The sequence below is a fragment of the Danio aesculapii genome, chromosome 15 (assembly GCF_903798145.1).
Source record: "Danio aesculapii chromosome 15, fDanAes4.1, whole genome shotgun sequence".
Taxonomy (NCBI): domain Eukaryota; kingdom Metazoa; phylum Chordata; class Actinopteri; order Cypriniformes; family Danionidae; genus Danio; species Danio aesculapii.
The window spans coordinates 28,209,177-28,228,221 of record NC_079449.1 but is presented as its reverse complement, the minus strand read 5'-3'; the positions used below and the strand labels follow the sequence as shown (position 1 = coordinate 28,228,221).

At 37.2% G+C, this 19,045-nt stretch overlaps 1 protein-coding gene across 1 annotated transcript in view; it reads left to right on the top strand.

The window, feature by feature from the left end:
• The window catches only part of LOC130242145 (pleckstrin homology domain-containing family G member 2-like), a 68,678-nt gene that overhangs the window by 37,280 nt on the left and 12,353 nt on the right, over nucleotides 1-19,045 (top strand). Inside the window, exons 4-5 of the mRNA XM_056474166.1 lie at nucleotides 3,142-3,242; nucleotides 17,041-17,107. Of these exons, the coding sequence (XP_056330141.1) occupies nucleotides 3,142-3,242; nucleotides 17,041-17,107 (168 nt within the window). The remainder of the gene's footprint in view (nucleotides 1-3,141; nucleotides 3,243-17,040; nucleotides 17,108-19,045) is intronic.

Here is a 19,045-nt window from a genome sequence, read left to right as displayed (position 1 = left end):
TCAGTGTAATTACAGTGTCCTAGTTCCTTATGTCCTTGTGAAGGTGCTGAATGCGCCAGTCTCTTATTTTCTGGCTCAATTTCCCCCCACCTCAACATGTTTGCCTTCCCAGATGCCTTGTGGCTCTGGAAACAAACAGAAGAAGAAAAAGACCCCAAGTTTTACAGTCCAGGAATGCAGGGAAAGCTACAGAATGACAAACAGAGCATTTTATAAAGCTGGTTTACAGTCTCACAGGACTCATATTTGTTTATTTGTAACTATTTATTGTAACGGTTCAATTTGAAGTGTCCTTTTATTAGTTTGTTTTGCCTGGTGGCCTTCTTTTGTTGGCTGCGGTGTTCATAGTTTCTCTCGGGAGAATGTAACTGCCATTTTTGGCACTTTCCTGTACTTTAGTCCATGAATTGCAGCCTAGTGGAATTTGTTTGTCTGTGCCGGTTTGTTGGTTTTGGTCCCAAGTCTTGCTTATTAAGGGTTAATGAGGCCAGGCACTGATAAACTGACTGATATGGTATTGATAGATAACGCTGTTTAACTCTGCCAGTCCAACAACAAGGAACCAGACCACTCCTGAGACCATTTGCGTCACATCTATTTTGGTTTTTGGACACAAAAGAGGTCATAAAATATGATTAACTTTCTAATTAAATGCAGAAGGCATTTTCCTGATTAAGGCAAGAATGTGTCTTCATAACAGTAGCATTATGATGATTACAGTGTTAGAAAACCACTTCAAGCTGGAAGCCTCACTCGCCCAGGATTGTCGGTTTAGTATAAATGATAGCTAATTATTAAGCTGCAGTATAGATCTTTTTAAAGGGACATTTTGGGTTCAGTACAAGTTAAGCTCACACATTTTTGTGCCTTAAGGCAGATTCACCACAAAGAAGGATTCAGACTCATCTCTTGTTTTCTTTTAAAAAAGGAATTATGATGAGGCCTTTACAATGGAGTAAACAAAGTCACTTTTTAGAAGATGTATGATTAGAAATAGGAAGCATTTCATTCTAGATTACTGAAATGTTATTACTAAAGTTTATTATAATTTTTTCTTAGTACAGTGATTTGTCTTTTTATATTTGAAGAGTTCAGATGTAAAAAGCCGCTAAATGCCACTTCCGCCAAAAATGAGATAAATGACATTGAGTGAATGCTTTCATAGTACACCATCAACAAATATTTGTGCTTCAAATCATCTAAAACGCAGCATCAACGCATTCAAAAATAACAGTTTGTTTCCAAAAGCCTCTAAACGCCACCTGCCTTTGACAGCAAAAGCCGCTATGTCTCGAGAACCAATCAGAAGGCAGGTTTTTATGAGGAGAGTGTTTTATTTCGATTTCGATTTTAAAAGACAGAGTTTGATGAACTGCATGAGCATGTCCGACTGTCAGTGAATGGCAGATGAAAACATCCCTTACCTCAAAACTCTCAGCATTATAAGAAACAGAAAACACACTGTACAGTCAGAAGTGTAACATGCATTCATAACTTTATTTTTGCGCAGTCGCTACTTTGAATGAGTCTGATTTACTATACATTAAACGGCAACTGCGTTTCACGAAAGACAGAGTTAAGATGCCGTTCTTTTATCCCATGTGGATGCTATGAGGATAAACAAGAGACCAAAACCTTAAGTATGGTGAGAATAAATGAATGACAGCTTCTAAAATTGTCTGAGAGACATCCCCTTTTTGCTCAGTAGGCCTAACTTGTTTTATATTTGGTAAGGTAAGCTATTTTTTAAAAGATAAATATAATGTATAAAACTGTACATTATTTTTATAACTTCATAATACCTAATATGTTACATAATACATAATACCTAATATGGTTGAAAAAGTTCATCCATTCATTCATTTTCCTTCGGCTTAGTCCCTGAAATCATCTGTGGCCACCACAGCGCAATGAACCGCCATCTTATCCAGCATATGTTTTACACAGCGAATGGCCTTCCAGCTGCAACCCAGTTCTGGGAAACACCCATACTCTCACATGCACACACATACACTACAGAAAATTTAGTTTATTGAGTTTACCTATAGCGGATGTCTTTGGACTTGTGGGGGAAACCAGAGCACATGGAGGAAAATCCACGTGAACACAGGGAGAACACGCCAACTCCACACAGCAATGCCAGCTGACCCAGCCGGCACTTGAACCAGTGACCTTCTTGCCTACATTAATATAATAATTAAAAAATTATCACAGTGGACTTAAATGTAATGCATCTTTGCTTGAATTATTATTTTTTTTTCGTCTTATGAAGGTCATGGAACCGAAATGTCATATAATAAAATATTCAAAGATCAATTATTTATAATGTGAGGCATTGTTTGCTTCCCTTTTGGACATTTTCACATCATGATTGTTCCTGTGCACCTATTATTGCTTCAGGTATGTTGAGTTTACTTGGTTGAAAATAAAAAACAACTCCACATTTCTGAACTGCTGCTTTGTCTTGTGGCTTTTAAAACAACGTCTGTTTGATTATTTTATTATTGACCCAGATCACTTCAAATTTAAGTGTCTCGTTTTGACCCAGATCTTTAACCCAGTGAAACCACCCTACCACCTCAAACTTCAGACAATCTGGAGACCCCCTGCTTCTCCGCTCCTCAGCAGGAGGCCAGAACCAGTCAGTATTTTACATGGCATGATGATGAGATGCTTTTCTCATGAGAGCAGATTATGACTTTTTTCAAGGTCAGAGGTGAAAGAGCAGAGAGAGAAAAAGATAAATATTTTTAAAGAGGCTCCTTTTAACCACCGTATTAGGCTGCATGCTTTGCTTTCCTGTCCCGCTTTGTATGTTTACACTGAAGATCATTGAGGGGCTCAAGTGTGGCGTCCACAGTAATTACGTTACAGCGATTTTTAGTGTCAAGAGATCATTTGGGGGTGAGAGTCACATCCTGCTGTGAAGGTCTCGTTTAAAGTTTCTATTTAGTCCATGAGTTATGAATCAGCACAGTGTTCACTACAGAAAATGATGGAGTCGAGGTGTTTCACCAACTTCACAGGCCTCACAGGGGGTTTCTGAATCACTAACAAAGCAAAAGAAATGCAAGTGTGAAAATGCTGGTAATGATTTCAGTGAGGTCATTGATCCTCAGTCTCTCTGTTTTTGTCTCTCAGGACTATCTTGGCTGCATTATTGACTGTGGCGACTTACCGCTCAAACCCGAGGAGGTCAGCACCCTCTTCTGCAACATCGAGGACATCTATGAGTTTAACAGGTTTGTGTCTTCTTGTAGTGGTGTCAGGAAAATTGGTACAGTGCATTTAAGTGTAATGATACATTTTTTGCAGTACTAGATGTCCTGAGTACCACATTAATGCACTTATTGCTGTCTGAAAAGTGTCAGAGGTTTTGCTTTAGCCAATTACAGACATGTTTGTTGAGTTTGAGAACACAGTGGCAATTCAGAGTCATTTAAGTTGCTGTGAAATATTATTATGATAATGTAATTATTAATGCCTGGAAATTTTTTAGGGGTGCTGCTATTAGGTGAATCACAACTTTGCAAACGTTTAGTTGAAGCAAGGTAGTGTATGGAAATTATGGTAGTTAAAGAGCCCCTATTATACATGAAATAGGGTCATATTTTGGTTGTAAGGGTCTCCAACAACAGTCTAATATGCATGCAAGGTCAAAAAACACTTTCATGGTCTTATAATCTGCACTTATTTTTACATAATTATCCCAGCGACTCCCATATGAATCGTTCAGCGAGTCATTTGTTCCCAACCACCTCTCTACCTGCTCTTTTTCTCACACACACAAACACACACACACAAACAAACATACACACATTACACTCCTCAGAAGAAGAACTAGGGAGATCGACATGAGTCTCCTGTCTCCTAGCTTACGATGGCCATAGCAACGACAAACGGCAGTGGAACGCGAGCTCACAAAAGCATTTAACGTTAATTCCGTAAACAAAGCGGCACGCTTTGCGTTTTCAACGTGGCTTACATGTGATAAGAGAATATAAAGAGTAACCGCGTGTACTGTACCAGGTTAACAAGTAACAAAACACAATAAATACATAATTTGCAAGCTAGAGTAAACGAGGCAACAATTTTAATCGCACTTACTTACACTAGTGAATAAACCTCAACCACTGACTCTTTACAGTTTCATCTTTGGGTAGAGACTGTCAGTAATATCCATCTGAGCACAGCATGACTTCATTCGACCGGCGGCGTCTGTGTGTGTGTGTGTGTGTGTCTAGTGTTTTTTTTGTGTTAGTGGGTGGGGCTGCAGGTTTCAAATCTCCCGGGTTTGCACGCGCAACTACTGGCGGGGCTTGTGTTTCGCAGCCGCGTCATCGCGAAACACCTAAAGACTCGTTAGCAAGACGACTCGTTTGAAGCACTATGAGTCGACTCTTTTATAGATGAATCAATAATTTTAAACACTGTACACTTACAGATTTAAGCCTTAGCTGGATATTTCACTTCACTTAGAGCTGTGTTACACACTACATAGAAGGGCATTTTCAAAAACCCATAAGAATTACAATTAAAAACAATGGAGAAACACTTTTAATTTATTGTTGTTGGTTGTATTTGTAGAACAATATAAGTTTATTGCAAAATATGCACACACACAACCACATACAATAATGCACATGCATACATGCACTTACCGGCCACTTCATTAGATACACCTTACTAGTATCAGGTTGGACCCCCTTTTGCCTTCAGAACTGCTTTAATCATTTGAGTACAGTGAACTCATAGTCTTGTGCAGAAACCAGTCTGAGATGATTCATGCTTTATGACATGGCGCGTTATCATGCTGGAAGTTGCCATCAGAAGATGGGTACACTGTAGTCATAAAGGGATGAACATGGTCAGCAACAATACTCAAGTAGGCTGTGGCATTGACACAATGCTCATTTGGTACTAATGGGCCCAAGGTGTGCCAAGAAAATATCCCCCACACCATTACACCACCACCAGCAGCCCGAACCATTGACACAAGGCAGGATGGATCCATGCTTTCTTGTTGTTGATGCCAAATTCTGACATTCGGATGAATGTCGCAGCAGAAATCGAGGCTCATCAGACCAGGCAATGTTTCCAGGCAACATTCATTTTATAATTATCCGTCCATGTTGTTGTTAACACTACTCCCCAAATAAACCCCAAATAAACCCTTCCCTCACTCAACAGCCTCTAACTTCCCATTGAAAAAACTAAATAAGCATTTAAGTAAAATAAATAAATAAATAATAATAATAATAAAGATAAATAAATAAAAAAAATTTAAAAACATTTTAATTAATGATAAATATGTATTCATATATTATTGCTCGGCTTAAAAATCAAGAGAATTAGCCATCAGATAATCTAATCTAATAATATAAACAGCAGGGGTGCCACAACCTGTCAAAGGTCTTTAAAAAAAACAGTAAGTGATAGTCTTGTAAGCAAGTAAACATTTCTTTTGTCCATGCATCAAAGGAGGCTGGAGAGACATGTTTCAATTTTAACAGGATGATACGTCTTGCTAGTAAAGTAGTAAAAACTGAAACCTTTCGGACCATTACTGAAAGGTTAGCATCTACTGCCAACCCAAAAATGGCCAGAAGTGGATTTGTATCCATATCTATGTGGAACGCATCTTTCAAAGTTTTAAATATTTTAGTAATCAAATAATTTAGGGCATTCCCACAACATGTTACCTGACACTACTTTGTTTAACCCTCAATATGTTTCTTAGTTTTATATTACTACCTTTTAATTTCATTTGTTTAATGTAGTGAACTAACTTGAATTATATTTGAAGGTTATATGCTTTCATGTATTATTTACTTGAAATTATTAATCGCATATTAAATATTCATTCATTCATTTTCTTTTCGGCTTAGTCCCTTTATTAATCCGGTGTCGCCACAGCGGAATGAATCGCCAACTTATCCAGCACGTTTTTACGCAGTGGATGCCCTTCCAGTCGCAACCAATCTCTGGGAAACATACACACACACTCATTGTCACACATACACTACGGACAATTTAGCCTACCCAATTCACCTGTACCGCATGTCTTTGGACTGTGGGGGAAACCAGAGCACCCGGAGGAAACCCACGCAAACGCAGGGAGAACATGCAAACTCCACACAGAAACGCCAACTGACTCAGCTGAGGCTCGAACCAGCGACCTTCTTGCTGTGAGGCGACAACACTACCTACTGCGCCACTGCGTCACCCATATTAAATATATAAAAGCAATTCTGACAGTTAAAACTATAAAAAATAAATCTATTTTCAGTTAATACTAGATGATTAGATAATTAATACTAAAAATAAACACTATTAATATAAATAGTCATAATAGTTATGCCGTGTTATCTAAATTGGTTGGAAGTCATTTTTCTCATATTGTTACTGACTACTGAAAGTTTGGTACGGTGACAATACCATTTAATTTGATAGCGTTGGTGGTCAAGATGTCTGTCTGGGTGGCAGTGGTGTCTGCTGAATTTGTCTCAAACACATGACATGACTGGCCTGCGTCCTCGCCTGTCCCACTGTGAGGGACAATGTGCAGATGTCTGCCAGAAGCGACTGTACAGCACTTCTGATACACTCCAGCAGACTGTCCCTGAGCTGCTGTAGTCGATCTGGAATGCTCTTCATGAGACCTTTTCTCAGCCGTCGTCATAATTTAAGCTCCTTTTAAAAGACACGCAGCATATGGTTTATTACACTAAGAGTTCACGCATGGTCCACCGAACAATTTACTCAGTCTTGTTATGTGTCTGCTTCAAACTGTTTATTGCAAATGACACCCTGTGTTTATTTGAGACTCATACGCATGGTTTAGCCCAGAGGTTTTTCAGTCGGTTGGTTTGCTGCTAGTTGCCACTCAAACACCCTCGCTGTTTTTACATACAGTAATTGTCTTCGTCGGTCCGGTCCAATCCACATCATCCCCTCTAATGACGTTAGGCAGTGTTGAAATTGAACATGGCGCCTTACTGCCAGTTCTTGTGGGAAATTAGCTGGGCTGTGTTGAAAATCTTCGAAACTCTTGGGTGTCCTTGTGACCTCTTTTAATAAAGCTTCCTTTAATAAAAATCACAGAGCTTTTGTTCTCATCACAGCTGCTTTTGGCCTCTGCTTGAGATCATTTTGGCATGTAATGAGCAGAATAAGTTATTATAGTTTATAAGAAATCCACTTTTAAAGGAACAGTTCATCCAGAAATAAAACTTATGTCTTCATAGGAGGCCAGTGTTTGAAATAATAAATTCAAAATAGGGCTGTGTGATATTGAAAAGATCTGACATTATGATATGTTGTTTTTCTGCTAAATGAATACAATTTAACAGATCATTCGTTTATATTGATTGGGGTGAGTTTGTAAGAGTGTAAATCATGCATAAAAATATAATAAAGAAAATTACTAGCCAAAATAATTGCAATAGAGCAATAAAAAAGTTAAATAAACAGTGCTTTGTGGTTTTCTGTAGAGTCGAACAGTATTCTGGTACAGAAGTTGTGTAATTGTGTAATGTAAAACAACACAGTATAGTCTTCATTGGATTAATTCAGTGAAATTATTCTTCATTAAAATGTGCCTGAATGCTTTAAACTCATTTAAAATGCCTTTAAAACACATGTAAAAGATAAAGTTTCACTCTGTTATGGCGATTATTTTATACTAGACTCCACAAGTCTCATGTATTCTCAACTGTTGTGCTGTTGTGTATAATCCCAACTCAACATTGCATATTGCGAAATCGACACTGAAACAATATTGTGAATTCAAAATGTAATATGCTGGCTTTATTTGATAAAAAATGACAGTAGGAACATTTATATTGGGAACTACTGTTGTATTACAATTATTTGAATGCATTTCAATGTTCAGTGTCGTCAATACTGTATTAACACCCAATTCAAACAGGGTGTCTACATTAACACTTCTCATTTACTTTGAATAGAGTGACATCAAGCATTTCTGAACTGAATTGTGAGTCCGTTGAGAAACTTTCAGACACCATGTATCATCAAGCCACAATTATGCAAATATACTAGTGCTGATGCTGGCCAATCATGTAACACCAGTGAACAGAATTTGTTAAAATAGAGGAAAAGCACTTATTATGGTGGTTAGTAATCACCCAGTGCTTTATGATCAATCGTTGTGTACATACCGGGACTGGTATTGGAGGAACCAAGCCTGACGGGAGGTGCAAGTGGTCAGTTGAAATAGTGTGCATGGTGGTATGGAATTGTCAATGGTGTACTGCAGTACATGACAAAATTCTTGTTGTCGATCCCAGTTGTTGGAGCAACAAATAATAGCTTAGCTTCTAGTTGATAATTGAGAAAAGTGTCAGAAGGTAGATTATCTGCATCCTAATCATCACATATACTGCAGAATACCTATTGGAACCCGCATGGACCCAAGATTCTCGGAGAAATCAGTCAAGTTTGGTAAAGGAAAAATTCATGGTTTGGGGTTACATTCAGTATAGTGGCGTGCGAGAGATCTGCAGAGTGGATGGCAACATCAGCAGCTTGAGGTATCAAGACATTTGTGCTGTCCATTAGATTACAAACCACAGGAGAGGGCACATTTTTTCTAGCAGGATAGCACTCCTTCTCATACTTCAGCCTCCACATCAAAGTTCCTGAAAGCAAAGAAGGTAAACATGCTCCAGGATTGGCCAGCCCAGTCAACAGACATGAACATTATTGAGCATGCCTGGGGTAAGATGGAGGAGGCATCGAAGATGAATTCAAAGAATCTTGATGAACTCTGAGAGTCCTGCAAGAACACTTTCTTTGCCGTTCTAGATGACTTTATTAATCCGTTATTTGAGTCATTGCAGAGATGTATCTCCAGCCTCCGGCGCCTAGACTGCAGCTCTGCACAAGACACAAGACGCTTGGCTATAGGAAAAATGGTCGTGCTCAACTGAGCCTGGTTTCTCTCTAGGTTTTTTAATTCTCACTTTCGCCAATTGGTGAAGTTTTTTTCTTCATCGCTGTCACCACTAGCTTGCATGGTTTGAGATCTGTAGAGCTGCACATCGATGGATTTACTCTTCAGTGTTTGAACTCAGTAGTGATTATTAACCACAGTGAACTGAGCTAAACTGAACTGAACTTAAACACTGAAAACTGAACTACACTGTTTCAATTTACTATGATCTTCTATGTGAAGCTGTCTTTTGTCCAAGCAAAGTCAGACCTTACTGTCCTCATTAAATAATTAAAAATCAAGGCATGATCATATTTTATTTTGGTATAATAAGTGTAATCTAGAGGTCTTTCCCTTTCATATAAGCCACTTCTAAAACCAACTGAAAGTCAAGTTAATATTGTTGTTCCTAAAACCTGTATAGGCGACAAGACTTTAGTCAGGTAGTGTATGATGTATACTATGTCAGCAAACATTATTGCATCAGTGAGAAGCTTTAATTAAACTTTCAGAAATCATTCTAATAAGATAATTTACTGCATTCCTTATTATTGCCAGTGTTGAAAACAGTTCTGTGAAAACCCTGAGGATTTTTTTCATCATACTTTGTTGAATTAGAAAAACTTGAATAGTTAAAAAGAACAACTTTTTGTTATGTTATATTCTGTCTTTTTAAAATCAATTTACTGCATATTTGATATAAAAGTAGACATTTCTTTGTACTATTATTCAATAATACTGCATGTATATTATTATTTCATCCACTAAATGTCCATGATTAATAGGTTGAAATATAAGTCACTTTCTAATTAAGTAATTTATTTAACTCCAGTGAATAATGACTGAAATATGCTCCGCTCATCCCACAAAGCTGTGTGTTTATGGAAAACAGTGAGTTGGAAATTATTCAATACATCTCTGATTGCTTTTCAGAGAAAGAATAACAGCATGCGGGTTTGGACCGTCAACAATTTTCACTTCTGAGCGAATTGTCCCTTGAAACGAGCTCTCGTGCGTACCTCTGCAGTTGTTAGGACTTTCTAAAATAAATGACTGACCTTGTTTTCCTCCCCTGCCTTACAGTTTAAACACACAAAGGCTCTCTCTTTGTCTTTTGGTCCTCTTAAAAGCCCCTCTGCTCATCGCTGTGGAATGCAGCCTCTGTATTCAGGCTGGATTCTGTTGAGTCTACTTTCTTGGCACCGCTCGGAGCTTTAGGACACATACAGATGTCATTTTTCTCTTAGCCAAAGCAGCCGGGCTCCGAGGTAAAGCTCCAGCCCCTGTGGTGAACAAGCCACACATGACCTGTCAGAAAGTGAGGGTGCAGCCAAGCAAGCAGTGCATCGTGGGACAGCAGACAGGACTTATTTTGTTCCCACAGACATCTGTCCAGTTCTAGAGAAGCATTGTAAATTGTGCCTTTTGCGCTGGAATGCTGCATTTGTCTTGCGACTGCAACAGAATGGGCTGTTTTTGCTGGCTTGGGAATCTCCTTACTATTTTGCAGTGATGAAAACATTCCACTGCTGATTCATTCCTGGGTTTTGCAATCGTTCTTTCAAAACCCTCTCATCAGTTTGTATTGTTCTAGGTTTATTTTTGCTCTTGTAATCACACTCTACTGTGTCATTCCGCACTCATTCCTGGTGTCCTTAAATGGGTGTTAAAACTTCAGGGTCAGCCACATTGCACCCATTTGTCTTCACTGACTTCTTTGCATGGATGCTTTTTTTTAAGCCATTCAAAGTACAATAAACATATACAGTGGGGAAAATAAGTATTGAACATGTCATGTTTTTTCCTAGGAATAATATTTCTAAAGAAGCTGTTGACATGGAATTGATTTTGGTAAAAACCCAAACAATACAAACATAAAAAATAAAACAAAACTAAAAAATTCTGAAAAGTTTGTTATGTGTAATAACAATGAAATCATACATGGAGAAAATACTGAACTACTGAAACATATTTAATAATTTATATAAAAGTATTTTTTAATGATGGCAGCTTAAAGACGCGTCTCATATGGAGAATGAAGTCACATGCATTGCTCATGTGGGATTTTTTTACAGACTTTAACAAAGTGTAAAAATCTTGATGGTTCTGTGGGTTTCGTCTATCAAATCTGATCTTTATTTAGTTTTTTTTCTCAATTGGATTTAAGTCAGGTGATTGGTTGGGCCATTCTACAGCTTGATTTTCTTTCTCTAAAGCATTTAAGAGTTTCCTTGGCTGTGTTTTGGATCATTGTCTTACTGAAATGTTTATTTGATTACACATAGCTTAAGTTGTAAACTAATTAGATTTGTTTTCTTTGCATATATGGATTTCTTTGGTTGTTACCAACATCTGGTGAAAAATTGTTTATTTTTAAAAAATATTTTTTCTCAGAAAAATGGTGACAAGTTCAGTACTTATTTTCCCTATTGTATACAATAGTTCAAAAGTTCGGTCAGTACTTTTATTTAGCGAGAGCACATTAAACGGATCAAAAGTGACTGTAAAGAAATTTTAGAATATGATCAAAATTTATGTTTCAAATAAAATATTTTCTTTGGATGATGTTACTTTCTGTTAATATCAGATTATCGTGCAACATTTTTTTTAATAACAATCTGAACTTTTCAAAATGTCCACTTTTGTACTTTTAGGCACTAATATTTACACTTTAGGTCTTTATATATACCAACTTGGACTTTTTGGCACAAGTATAATTTTTGAAAAGGTATAGCCCCAGTGACAGCTCTTGTTTCTGTAGAAATATTAAGCAAAAGTGGACTTCCGGTTTGAAGTTAGGAGAGTGAGACGTGTACAGTAGCCGCTCTGTAAATTTGATCCAATTCAGACAGTTAAAAGGGACATTTTGGGCTTTTAAAGATTCAAAGTGACGTCCACAACAGTAAAGATCCTTTGGAATCCAGCTAGAACATGTTTTCATCGTCATTATGCCTAAACCCAAGCGTGTTTCTCCTGGTCCTGCGGAAACTCACAATGACGCCAAAATAGCCGCACTCTCCTCAGAGTTAACGCCAGCTGTTTTAAAAGAGTTGCTCTTACAACAATATGTGAGGAAATTACCGAGTTGAGAAATATTAAGCATAACTACTTAGCAACTGTATTTAAACATTGAAAGTAATGAAATATCTATCTTGCGTAGCAAATTGGCATGTTAGAATGGTTTCAGAAGAATTGTTCAGACTTCTTGAGTAGGAAATCGTAAAAATTTGAAATAATAATTTTGAAATCTGATGCAATGATGTACAGGAAGCATATTTAGCTTGGAGTTTCTTTATTTCCACATGTCATATTTCTTAATCTCATCATGTTCATCTTAAGAACCAAGTACAGAATTGTATTGAATGTAATTTTCTAATGATATTTATAAAATTGAAATAATATTATTGTTTATTTGAGTCTTTTATTTTATTTATCATGCCAAACGATTGAAACGTATCCATTTGAATTGAATCAGCTGACTAGAGCTAAATTATGACAGTTAATAATTATTTTAGGGGCTTTTTACCTTTATTATGATACGATAGTGGAAATTACAGACAGAAACAGTGCTGTTTTTGATGAACTTTGCAATGTTATTGATCAGAACTGAATGAGATGAGGAACTTAGGAGGAATTTAAGGAAAATTGTTCGTAGTCGCCTTACTGAACTAATTATAGACTCAAGTTCCAGTTGTAAATTAGAAATTAGAAAAGAAAAAAAAAAAGTTTGTGCTACCTTTAATTTTTTAGGTGAATCAAGTTAACTTTAGTCATCTCAACTTACATCAATCAAACTGACTTAAAATATTAAATTAAACTTTATATAACTTAAACAATTGAGTTGAAACTTGATAAGCAGCATAAAAATATTTGTTGTCTTGACTTGTTGTCAGTACATTTTTTTTTTTTGCTGTGTGATAATTATTGTTGTTATTTATAACATATGAACTGAGCAGGTGAAAACAAGCTAATTTCAGAAGTGGCATTAACATAGCAATTACTCTTTGAGGCATCATACAGTAGTCATTAATGAAGCCGCCAGCACCCCATGCATAAGCACTACTCCGCTATTAAAGGACTATAAATAAAGATAACTTGACTTAATGACAATTGTACACCATACAGTCTCATACAGCAATTAAACATCAAGCCCCAGACAGATTCATCAACAATAAAAGCTTAACCTTTACCTTCTGTGTTGGGTCTGACTTCATTTTGGATTTCACCTTAACTCTGGGAATAAAGTCTTTTTCGTAATAGAGATAAATCGAGTTTCCCCTAAAGCATCGATTTCAGTACTCTCTTGTCTCCTCGCTGTCTCGCTGTCTTCTTTGATCACATTCAGGAGAAATTACGGGTGTAGATTTGTCCTGAGGATTTGTATATTACATAAAAAAGAAGAATGACTGTGTGAGTTTCCCCCTTCGTATAAGATGCTGCGTCTCCAGCAAAAATAAAGGTTTGACTGCTGTGGGAAGTACAAGCGAGATGAAAGAAACCATAATGCACCGAACTTCTGTTTGAGTTATACGCAACATGTTAATGGATGAATGGTGGGAGTAGGACAAAAGAAAGGGATGAGAGAATGAATCGAGCGAAGGTGACAACTTTTGATTTGCGTCCAAAAAACAGGGTGAGGTGAAATCTGAATGGGACAAAGGGAATTTGTTTGATTTTATGAACTTAAGGCCTCTTGCAGGTAACTCCCGTCTGTAGTCATAACTTTTGGAAATGATAAGAGAGACATTTTAAGGTTTTGTCAGTGTTCATTGTTGTCTGTTGTGTTTTTGCAATGTGGTTTGGTAGCCAGTTCTGACACGGTCAGCGAACCAAATTGTTTGTTTAAGGTATTCAATTTCTCCTTTCCCCTCAGATGTTACCACAAACACTTAAAAAGTCTCACTGTGTGCACTTCATCTGGCAAAAAAGAACATGGGAAAGTATTTAGTATGAATGTAACACATATTTCAGGTCTCAAACCTTGGGTCTGCTAACACTTTCCTGGGATTTGAGTGAAAGGGCCAAAACCTCATAAGACTGGCCAAGACCTAATCGAATCCAACTTATCTATTACAGTTCGGACAAGAAAGCAGATACTTGTGGCTTTGAATCGACATCTTTATTCTTTTCAATTTACAAATTACAGAGCTATGTGTTGTTATTGAGCCACACCTTTCAGGTCTTTCAAGTCCTGGTTCAAGAACATCCCAATCCCTGCAGGCCCCAAGAGCATTAAGCTTTTTAAACAATCTTAAGAAAGCATACATGAACTCATTCAATTTCCTTCATAACCACAATGCAGTCCCCCCACCACAAAGGTCAGCCACTAAATGAGTTTCGTCTTCAGCTGGGAAGAGAGGATGAGGAAGGCTGGAGTGCTGCGGTTTCCTCGCGAACTTTTCCCCTCTTCCACATGAAGGAAAGCCCATGGTGTTTAGGGAGAGTCATGTTGTTTTCTTTCACAGTATGGAAGGAGGGGTTCCCTCGAGACTGACCAGCATGGCGGTTTGAGGGCCTCATGGAAATGACAGTCAGGGTTTTGCTAATGGACTGAATGAAATGCGGCGTGCCTGGTCGGGCCGTCACACAGCTCTTCATTCAGAACACAGTCAAAGGACATCAAGTCAATCATCCACTTGCCACAACAGATCATATCAAGTCCATAAAGCTTAGGGAAAAACCCATTTGAGTCACAATAGAGATTGTTTTGCTAAACCAGGCCCAAATGGTCTTTATTGTCTTACAGGCATCATTACCAGTCAAGGTAGTTAAATATTTATTGATGAACTTTTATGAATATTTATGAAGAACTTTTTGGGCTCTATTTTAACGATCTAGGCGCAAAGTCTAAAGCGCAGGGCACAAAAGCATTAAGGGCGTATCCGAATACACTTTTTATATTTTAAGGATGGAAAAATATGCACGCACTGCGGCGCATGGTCTTACGGGGTTGAGCTTATTCTCTTAATGAGTATTGGGTGTGTTTTGAGAATAAAGCAATCAGAATCTCATCTCCCATACCCTTTAAGAGTCAGTTGCTTCGCGCCATGGTGCATTTGCTATTTACATGGCGGACTTTCAACGCTTCACTAGCAAGAAAACAGTTAAAGAATAAAGAATGAGATTCTTCCATTCTGCCTTTACTTTCACTTTCTCTTTCAGAATCAGAATCAGAATCAGAATCAGAATCGGTTTTATTGCCAAGTGTGCTTCACACACACAAGGAATTTGTTTTGGCTACAGAAGCTTCCAGTGTACATAAAGTGACAAGTGACAACACAAAATAATCTGAAAAAATAAAATAATAATAATAAAAAATGATAAACATTAAACAGATGGATAATTTCATGGATAATGAAACTATGTTGTACACAGTTTACTGAAGACATTTATTAGTCTACATATTGAAATTCGTTTGTTAAGCTCAAAGATTTGTTTCCAAACTATTTCTAAATTCAGTTCTAATTTCCAGCAAATGAGTAAATGAACAGTAATAACGAAGTGTGGCCAAAAAAAGTGTTATACCCAAACTCACATGCTATGCCACATCTGTGTGTGTATTAAGCAAAGTGCAAGCGATGCGCACAACCAACGCGATCTATGCTGGACTTCAGACCTGCTTTCAGCTGGTCTATTGCACAGTCTATTTTAGTTCCTCAAAATAGCAATGCACCAACAATGCCCCAAACACACCTCCTTTCTAGACCGACACGCCCATGAGAGGTGCAAATGGATTTGCTATTTAAACAATTTGGCAGAAAACGAGAAAATTAAGGTTGCGTTGGTCTGACAATAGCAACACGTCTTGCGCCTTATTGCGGCGGGTGTGTGATAGGGCCCTTAATGTCTGAAGAAGCAGAAGTTGCTGAGACTTTTATTTCAGTATGTTGATGTAGGGGGCGGGGCTTTTCATTTTTTCATTGCAAACTAATAGTTGTTGCTAGATCAGATACAGTTGTGGCCAAAAATTTGCGAGAATTATTTAAGTTATTTATAAAATTTGCCATTTATTGTATTTTATTAATGCCAACCTTAAACTCAACCGTCACGGTAATGTAAAAACATTATTCATTTATTCATTCAATTTATTCATTCAATTTAGTTTAGTTGGCTTAGTTCCTTTATTAATCTGGGGCCGCCACAGCGGAATGAACCGCCAACTTATCCAGCATATGTTTTACGCAGCGGATGCCCTTCCAGCTGCTACCCAGTACTGGGAAACATCCATTCACACTCATACACTACGGCCAATTTAGTTTATTCAATTCACCTATAGCGCATGTCTTTGGATGTGGGGGAAACCAGAGAACCAGGAGGAAATCCACATGAACACGAGGAGAACATGCAAACTCCAAACAGAAATGCCAACCGACCCAGCTGAGAGTCAAGCCAGCGACCTTCTTGCTGTGAGGCGACAGTGCTAACCCCTGAGCCACCGTATCTCCCTAGTTGACTTAACTTAATTTTTATAATTATGCACAGTCAACCAAGTCAACTAATCTGTTTAAAAAACAAAAGATTCTCTCACCTTTTTTATTCAACATATGTTTTTACCTGTATACAAGTGTCTACTGACTGGAATCTTGCACATTTGCTGCTCAGTTTTTTGGAGAAAAGTAGTGCAGACTACTGATTCATGATGCATTTGTGTATGCAATCGAATAGTGTGCACTTTCAAAAGCTGTGTGTTTGACTGCACATATGTTACTGTTTGCATTTAAAAATGAGGTATACTTTGGGCTTAAGAGTGTAAAAGGATCTTCAAGTTTGACTGTGGGGATATTGGGGTATGTTTGAAGGAAATCAAGCCAAAGCGAGAAGCATCCCATCTGTGTCCATTTAGGCAGTAGTTGGGTTTAAACAATAAAAAAAATAGATGAATTCTGTTTGGAAAAGCAGACCGGAGTTGGAGCTCAATCCAGTCCAGAGTATCCTCTTGAAACTCCAGTCCCAGATGTTTCCTCAGAAAGGGGATAACAAGATTTAAACAAAGAAATAGTCCATGTCACATGCCAGAAAACTGGTCCTTATATGCCACTGAACAGACTTTTCAGTCTTTGGTAAGAAAATGTTGTTTTATTTTACAGTGAGCTTTTGGAAGATCTGGAGCGCAGTCCGCATGCAGCAGCCATAGCAGAGTGCTTTGTGGAGAGGGTAAGCATATATTAAAATAAATTAAAATACACATTTCTTCTTAACTAAAACCTTACCGGATGCCACACAATCCACATTTCTCAAGACGATGAATTTGAATGCACGTCATAGAAGAATTGTTTTGTAATCTCTTAACACTAGAAATACTTAGGCTGTCATTTTGATCATTGTTCAATTTTGTCATTTAATAACTTTGTTAATATAACACCCATATAACTTTAGCACCATGACTTGTCCTAAATGTGTGTATATTTCTTTTTAACATTGTTATTTATGTTACAAAACACAAAGCTTTCTGAGTATTTCTAGCTTGAATGGCCATAACGATTGAATATGAGTCTTTCAATAGGAGTGCCTCTGTTGCCTTGCAACTTCCTGCTAACAAAAACACAAATCTCTGATAGCAAAAAACACTTTAAGCCCTGGTCAGATCACACGATTTTTATTGTCGGTTACGAAAGTCACTATGTCAGATTATTAAAAAAACAAAACATTTTTAAATTAATGCCAGACTACACATTCCTTCACGATCAGTCTTGCCGTGAAGTCTAAGATGAGCGTTATTTCCCACAGCAATCACTAGTGTTCCTATAACAACATTTCTTATCTCAATTTCAATTTTTTTTTATCTTATTTCAATCTCAATAAATACTTATGCTTGCAGACAACTAATAACTACATTATTATGATTATGAATAAATTAAGATATTTTCTTTGAAATCTAAATGTATATTTTCCTGCCATGGGTTGCTTATTAAACAGTCCCTCATCTGAACTTTCTGTGAGTGAGATGGAGAAAATGAAAGCAGATCAGCAGCAGTAAGGAAAAATCAGATGCTCAAGACATAATCTTTCAAATAACGACATTAAATTTTTGCAAATATATAACTGAGATTTGTGATACAATCACAGTGAAGCATTCATTAAATCCTTATTTTCCTCACAGCGAAACGAATCGCCCACCAGTATAGTTGAGTAGTGAAGAGGCACAAACAAAAATATAATTCGTATATTTTTCTTGGAAAAAATATCTTTTTTGAAACGAATTTTGTTTGCTATCATTTTGAACTTAATTTTATAATTAATTTTATATTTTGTTGGTCAGTTATCATTAAACAAGAATAATGAATAACATTTGAGGTGATGTGCTTCAAAACAAGTCCGCTATATGCGCCAAAACATGAATTGCCATGTGATTGTGCTAGTTTGTTAAATAAAATAATAATCTAGACTAAATAAAATTAAAGTGAAATATTGACAGTTTTAGAGAAGCTTATATTAAACTGTTTTCACTATTAATGACAAATTTGAATAAGCAGGAAATGCTTTTGCAGTGTATTCACAGAACTGAACATGTTCCCAGATTACCTCGGAAGAACAAACTCGGTTGGAAAACTTGTTGTGGGAATGAAGATCTCTGCATATTTGTGCCAGTCTGTCAGATAAAATTGCTTAAAACACCTTAATATTTTAGAAAAGGTAGTTAAAGTTTGCATAACCAATGACTGATCTTATCCACCTGCGACCCACCCATCAGTAAATATACAGCCTGTTTTTTAATTACCTGACTGGCTACCTGATATAACCAAGAAATTCTAAGCTCCTATTGCTCACTGTCACCAAGGTGACAAACTTGTCGTGAAGAACAAAGAAAAAAATTAAACATGCTTGACTTTCTGTGATGGTGTCATGAGGCGTCGCAGACATGGTATCGGTTGTCGTGAACTATGCCACATTACACGAGAAGAAACGATTGAATCTTGTGTCTTGACGCCTATTTGTGGATAAGGAATCCCTACGACACCTAACGTCAAAGAAATCATGCCAAAATAGTGTGATCTGACCGGGGCTTTACTTACTCCAAACTTTTAAAAATAGCATTTTCACTGTAACGAAAAAACGTCCCGCTTGCTAGACAAAGTGAGGTGCACGCCTTTA